This window comes from Phocoena sinus, chromosome 15, assembly GCF_008692025.1.
Source record: "Phocoena sinus isolate mPhoSin1 chromosome 15, mPhoSin1.pri, whole genome shotgun sequence".
Lineage (NCBI taxonomy): Eukaryota > Metazoa > Chordata > Mammalia > Artiodactyla > Phocoenidae > Phocoena > Phocoena sinus.
This window is the reverse complement of record NC_045777.1, coordinates 37,393,777-37,401,399: the sequence shown is the minus strand read 5'-3', so window position 1 is coordinate 37,401,399 and position 7,623 is coordinate 37,393,777. Positions and strand designations below refer to the sequence as shown.

The window sequence follows — 7,623 nt, the reverse complement described above, 5'->3', positions numbered from 1 at the left end:
TGGATTGCCTTGGAAGCCCACAGAGGAGAGAATTCTTCAGCTCTAATTTCTGAGAGAAAGAAACTATAGTAAATCTCGTGAAGAAGCTGTGTTTTTTTTTTTTTTTAAAGAAATATATGCACTTTATGATCTTTGGGGAACTGTGGAAAAAACAGAAAGCAAACATGAAAACTGTACATCACCAGAGTCTCCTCCCACAGCCTGCTTCACCACCTAAAATAAATCAGGGTGGGTAATGAATGAGGTTTTAAGAAATATAACTGAACTTAAAATACAAGGTCAGCATCTCATCCTAGGTAATCCTTTAGAGGATGAGAAATTCTCCTGATTTTCCCACAGGGTTATTTCACATGCGCTTTTTTGAGCCAAACTATTTTAAAAGTGTTCTTTCTTCCACTACCCTGCCAAATGTGAACTTGAGATTCACACGCACTTTTCGAGAGCTTATTAACGATATTAATGATCACGGATCAAAGGCAAACCCCAGACAATTATTTAGGTGCTTTAAAAACTCATCTTCTGTACGAGGGTAACAATTTCTCAGTGCTGGCAAAGATGAAGGTAGCCTCACGTGTCGGGTCTAAAGCAGCAGAAGTAACGTAGGGGGCCTTCGGGAGAAAAGAGAACACGTCTCTTGTCGGATTAAAACTTATGCCTATTGATACCTTGTCGCCTAAGCCCTTCCCATTTGTTTGAAAGTAGGCCCATTTCTCATCTGCAGAAAGCCTCTCTTCTAAAGGATACTCAGCTCTTCGCAGACCCTGCCTCTTTTAACATCCAGTTAAACACACTCAAACCTCCACCCCCCACTTTTACTTATTTTTTGGCCACGACTCACGGCTTGCGGGATCTTAGTTCCCCAACCAGGGGTCTAACCCGTGCCCCCTGCCGTGGAAGCGTGGAGTCTTAACCACTGAATGGCCAGGGAAGTCCCTACCCTCTGCTTTTAAACAATAGTTCTTAACTGTGGCATCTCATGAGAACTGGAGGAGCTTTTAAAACTGCCAATGCCTAGGCCAATAGAAGCTACCCAGGTAATTCCAATTTCAGTGTCAAGAACCCACTTTTAAACGGATGGTGAAATTAATACACGGAGTGGTACGCTTACCTCGGGGCTCTGTGGAGCCAAGTGTGGTACTTAAACTATCAGAGATTATTTGACAGATGAAGAAACTGAGGCCCGGGAGGTTAAGTGACTTGTCCCCAAATACATGAACCAATTGGTGGTAAAACAGCAGGGCTGTCAGTAGCCCCAGGCAGGCCAGGGCAGCTTTCCTGGGCCGGCCACATGGCTCCCATGACCAAAACAGCCAGAAGAAACGGGCTTTGCTTTGTCGAGTGCAGCGGTTCTCAGCATTTCACGTACAGCTATTCAGATGTATTATTCCAAGCTGATATTGAAATGCTTCTGAAAAATTATGTACAGGATCTGAGGGGAAATATATTTACAAGCAACCAGAGAGGCCTGGGATCCTGTCATAAAAGGCAGTGCAGAGAAAGAGTCAGCCCAGGGTTTCATTCGGTGCTGAACTAGGAGTAAATTCACTTCGAAAATGGAAATGAATCCACTTGGGAAATGTCAGGATTCTCTGGAAAGGAGTCAAGGTCGCATCCTTTAACCCCTCACGAGAGGAGTCTATCTTGACTCACACTGGGAGCAGAAGTGGTAACATAGCTGCAGTGTAGAGGCCGCCCCAAGTCTTACGGGACAATTTAATCACAACATCCCACACAGGGTGTTCCAGACCTAAATCTTTAGGGCCAATGGTTCAAATGAAGAGCCCCTTTGATTATTTTAACACAGTCTTCAAAACTTCAGAATTGCTTCAAGGCGGAAAAAGTCTCCAACCAATAGAACATAATGCTATAGATAGCATGTTCAGAAAAGGGCATTTGGAATGTATATTCCTTGGGGTTAATTCACTTGCTTTAAAGAAAAGTGACATACACTAATTTACTTTTTTAAAACAATTTTACGTTTTATTCATAAAACAGGCTCATTTACACTACATACTAGTTTCATCCCCTAGGCGTGCACAACTATTTGAACTATTTTAGCAGTTTAAACAAAACAAATGAGAGGATAAGGCGAACGGGAGCAGGGAGCTCTTCTGGTGATGCCTGCAGTGCTTGGCTTTCTACCTTGACTGAAGAAAGTTTATTCTGGGCATCTGTCAAATCCATACCTTTAGTTGCCTGGTCAGGTGCTTGGGGACCAAATGTATGGTTTCACTGATTTTTGTTTAATTAACAAGACTTTTGATAAGTAACTGTAACAGCCATCATCAGGTAACATGCTGCATAATACAACTTATGTGATTCAATCCAACCCCGCTACTGAGCAGTTCTCGACAATTAAAGGCAATAATTTCATCCACTCAAGTTCCCTCTGTTAAGCTACACGTTGACATGTATTTGTTCCTTGTCTTGTTAAGTAAACACAGAAACCAAATTAGAGGGAGTTCTGCAGATTTCTGAGAATTTAATTACGTCATAAATTGTAACACCAATGATATATGTGGTTAGACTTCTGCCCTGAGTGATTTTCTGAATTAACTTCATTTTACAATGCCTAATTTATTTTGTACCAGGGAAGACCTTAAACTGTTTAACAGAAATCAGCTTAACTTTGATTTCTTACTTGTTGCAACGCGTTTCAATTCATTTGTGTTTCAATAACAACGTTTGAACTCTCTTGTCTTGACAAACCAAGCATGGAAATTTCCTCATAAAAGAAGAAATTAAAAGGATTTCCATACTCAAGACATAGCACAGCACACTGAAAGGAGAGGTTCTGGCTCTTAGGAAAGCCAAAGGAAGGCCACTCACCAGAATTCTGTGGAGATATTACAGTGGGTCCTGCCAAGAAGGAATTCAAGGAAACTGGGAACGGCGACACCGTGATCCCAGGCCACTCTCTTGGGTACAGAGGTTTCCTTCCCTTACGTGCTCTGCTCTCTCTGAGCTCTTTCTGAAATCAAAAGCCACTGATAGGCACAACAATTCATGCTAAAGTCCAAACATGACACTGAGAGCAAACAAATTAACTGTGATCCCATTGTTGTCCCCAAGATATACCCTGAGATACTCATTCAGGAAGAAGCTATAGCCTCCAAAAATCAAAATACAGAGAGTTTTTGTGACTCCTGCTTTTTATAAAATGAAATACATTTTTCCTATTCTTTTCATTTAAAATAAGTGAGCACAAAAGCTGCAGCATTTACTCCTCTCTCCCCAAATGTTTGCTCCTTTGCATTTAGCAATTTATATGCATATCTGGATGACAGTTAACCTCCAGAGGCAAAGAAAAGAAAAATGTGTAAGAAAAGTCACACTGTTCTCAGACATTTGCGAACATTAAAAAAAAAAAACAAAAAACACCACCAATCTATTAAAAAGTCATTTGAAAGCACTTGGAGGTGACGTAGAAGCCATGACATCGAGAAAGTTAGGGAGTTCAAAGTTATAACATTAATCAAATTGGATCCATAGCATCAGACTTGGATTCCAAGCATTAGACTTACGGGAACTTGACTATACATTTAATTTGCTTTATGAAGTAAGTGGTTGAAGAACTTATTCTTTTTAACTAAGAATACTGACAGGGTGTCAGATTTTCAGATGCTGGAAATTATTAAGATTATTAAGAATATCAAAACACACCCACTTCTGGCAGTAGAGAACCAACTCTTCATTTCCCACCTAATAAGCAACAAAAAAAACCTGGCAGCCCTTTTCCACTCCGTACTTCCAAATATCCAAAGAATCAAAGAACCACTCAAGTAACAAGAGATCCAGGGGTGTTTCAGACATGTGGAAGGAAAATGCTTAAAGGTAAAATTCCTCAAACACATGCCCTATTGCGGAAGCAGAGAGCTCTTCCCTCTGTTAATCCTGATAAAAATCCCACGTACATGACGGCTGTGAGAAAGACCCTATCTATCTACAGCCAAGGGTGCTATTTTCCCCCTAGATCACAGTCACTGTTATTTCCACAAATATACCAAACTCTAAGTCTTTTCTTGAAGGACGATCACTAAGCGTGTAAGTATTGGCTTTAACCATCAGGCCTAGGTTAACTAATGAAATAAAAACTCAATAAAAACTTTCTCTGGTGCCTCCAGTTCAAATATCTCCTAGTTCTGGGGTAGGCAGCAGCTATTGGAATGGCTCATTTTAATTCCAGACTCCTCCAGGGAGCTCATTGTTTCTTGGCCTATTCCCTGGGTTATTATTTGTGCCCTCTCTGCTTAAACTGTTCCAATAATTGTTTAAGAAGATTCAGTGACACACTGTGGTCCTGTCTTTAGTGAAGAGCACACCGAGAATACGCATCGCTCTGAGAGAGGGGCCCAGGATGGGCCATGTTCTACCACCTTCTCAGGAGGTTTCCACCCTGTGTAGTCTGCCCCTACTGGAGGAGCAGAGTCTGCTCCGCTGTGGTTGGTATTCTGTTGGGCTCCCTTTCCTATAGAATCCTATGACTGGAATCACCTGGGGCAGGAAAAAAGCTAAGTGGGAAGAGGAAGGGGTATCAGTGGGCGGGGCCATGTTCCTGGTGGGGGTGGTGAGGCTGGGACCATAGGAAGGGAACAGCCTACCAGAAGAGTCTGGAACATCAAAGGGCTAGCACCTGTATCCACGGCCAGGTATGGCAAGCAAGACTTAGCTTCATGACACAAAATGATGCCATGAAATATGGTTGCCTCTTAATGAGCCTTGCCCTGCAATCTAAGAGGGGAAAGGAGAGCGGGGAAGGACACAATGAGCTGGGAGAAACCACTAATTAATCTTAAGCATGAACTTACACTGTGTCTACTTCCATATTCTTTTATATTGTTGGGCTTTTTCTGGGTTATTTTTTGCTAACTCCTACACTTTGGGGAATATACTTGATTTTCCTTGTTACTAGGGAGGTATTACTTCAAAGGACCACCCAATGTTGAGCAGGAAAAAAGATACATTTGATGGGTGGCCTCTGCATATGGTTTCTTCCTTATTTTAGAATGAAACTGGGTTAAGAAAATCTACTGTAGGTGTCCATCCAAAATAAGTCATTGCTATGATTCACTATGTGACATTTCAGCAAGCCCACTGGAGACAACAGTGGGTGATACTGCAGATGGAAGGCTCCTGGTTTGAAATTTAAAGTGCCTGTGAAGCCTTCCAAGTGGAAAACCGCAAACTCTGGCCGCTGAGTTCCACTTGGGTTCTCGTCTGTCCTGAACTTAAACCAGAATCTTAGAGGTGGCGGCAAGGGCAGGGACATGCCTGAGCTACAAGCAAGAACAAGCTTCTCCCACATCTTCCCCTAATGTTGGGCTGAATTATATGTAAATGTCCTGCAACTCTTAGGATAAAGTCACAGCTCCCTGGGCTCTGTGGCCGCCCTGCTTAAGAACCAGGGAACAAAGTGACTCATATGCTGAACCCAGGTGCTTTACAGGTTGGAGGGGGCATGACGGGTGCCTGTCCACACGTGGGCCCCTGCCGATGCGCTGGAGGCCAAAATTGCCAGGCTGCAGGGAATCAACACTAGGGAGACTCCAATTAGCCCGGTGGTTCTCGAACGTGGGCAGGTTTCAGAATCCCCCAGAGTTTCTCATTCTGTAGGTCTGGGTGGGACCCAGGCTCTGCATTTCTTCCACAGATTCAGACCATGATGCTGGCGCCACAGGCAGACAGTGTGAACCGCTAGCCTGTTCCTCCAGTGCTGGCCGCCCTCCTCAGGCTGAAGGGCAGGAGAACTGACCAGCAGCATCGTGGCCCGTCGTGTGGTCCGTACATGGATGTGACAAGGAAGCACAAGATTGGTTTCTTCAGGCGGTTCCTTCAAGGACACTGTCACTGCCAACAAAGCGAGTGGCTAGTTATCATTAAAGTAAGTTTCTGAAGACAGTTATAAAGTGTGAATGAGAAAGTAGCAATGCTGTCAGAACAAGCACGTAGGCTCCTGGAGGCCGCTGCTTTGAAAGCTGACCCCAACGCAGGTATATATTTTGTATTTGAAACAATCATTCGAATTCCTTTAAAATCACGGCATCGAGACACACTGCTCGTTTGTCACAGGCTTGGCCACTACATCCTCAACTACGAGTTTGCAATCTTCTTCTGTAAGTTAGTGGCCTCTTTCGTGCTTCTTTCTTTTCTTGCTTGGGCTGCCCTGAGTCGTAGCTAATCTTTCAGTGTTTGTGGCTGAGCCAGTTTGCCGTGCCTGCCCTGGCTTATTTTTCATAAGATGTCTGGAGGAGAGATTTTCCAAAGCATGCAACTCTTCATTAGACGCGGTTTCTGCCAAATCTCGTTTCAAAAGTAACCCCGGATCTGACAGCTCTGAAGTTGGCAAAACTTTGACAGCTTTGCTTTTTTTCCACTATTATTTCCCTCGGGACTAATCGATCACTTCCAAGAGAAGCTCTCTTGGGGTGGTCGGCGTCTTCCACAGAGCCGCGGTTCCTGCGTTTCTGTTGTGCTCTGGCCCCTCGTGGACTTTGTTTTGGACCCGGGGATGCTGACTCACAGCTACAGACAGGGCTCCCGCGAAGAAGCCCCGTCTCTAACCGCGTCCCAGGATGAGGTTTCTGCTGGCTGCTGGTGCCTTCTGGTGGGGGGGGCTGATGCACTTTCTCCAGCTTTGGAACAGGAAGCCCCCGGTGGCTCTCAGCTGCCTTTATGTAAGCCTTCGCCTGTCCCGTGGACGGGGGACCGGATGGGGCCTGGCTGTCCCCCCTCTTCCGTGCTACCTCCGCAATCACTGAGTCACTGGATGTTCCCACACTGTTCCTGCTGCTCCGTGATTTGCTCACGGTGCTCCTTTTCGTTTCAGTTCTGTTCACACTAAAACAAAGAAAGATTTTTTTTGTTTTGTAAAGCTGTAATGGCCAGGTTTCCTCCAGGTCCCCCTTGTCACACTTCTTACACTTGAAGCAGGACGCATGTACTACTCTCCCTTCTCCTCACCCCTCGGCCAATCTAGGAAAATCCCCAAGTGTATATTTACATGCAGACCAGATCAAGCAAGAGCCATCACACTTTCCAGTACACGAGGACACAGTTTATTTATCGATCACTGGGTTATCTATGGAGTTATGATGGAGTTCATATTTTAACTAAGGCTGAGAGGCATTCATTTCAGATGTTAAAGATCAATATTGCCTACATTTAATACATTGATTTTTTTCCCAGAAGTAAATGCTCAAATACATCCAAAGCACAGGCTCTGTGTGTGTGTGTGTGTGTGTGTGTGTGTGTGTGTGTGTATAAGAACATGCTTGTACATACACAAAGCCCCTTTCTACAACACACATACGACTGATAATGTAAACTGCACTCTAAATAAGTGTGAAATTCACTTGGAGGAGCAGGACAGAAGCTGCCCAGGGAGAATTCAGAGACTGGAGCCTTGTGAATGGCAAGGAGCTTCTTAAACCACCAAACCCGAAATATTGAGACTAAAATATTTCTTTAGCCTAAGCTTTAGTCTGGGAACCAATACGTGTGTCTGTGTTCTTACTGTTGCTTTGAGGGGCCCGAGGATTATCACAGTGACACGAGGGTCAGAACAGGCACCTTAGGAAAGGAGTGTATTTTTTCAGATCTGTCTGGGGTTGCTTGGAAAGTTGT

General features: G+C 44.1%; 1 protein-coding gene across 1 annotated transcript in view; it reads right to left on the bottom strand.

Annotated features, from left to right (window-relative positions):
* Positions 1-1,953: 1,953 nt before the first annotated feature.
* The window catches only part of SLX4IP (SLX4 interacting protein), a 186,397-nt gene continuing 180,727 nt past the window's right edge, over positions 1,954-7,623 (bottom strand). The window contains 2 exon segments of the mRNA XM_032605764.1: positions 1,954-6,367; positions 6,369-6,837. Of these exon segments, the coding sequence (XP_032461655.1) occupies positions 6,119-6,367; positions 6,369-6,837 (718 nt within the window). The 3' untranslated portion in view covers positions 1,954-6,118.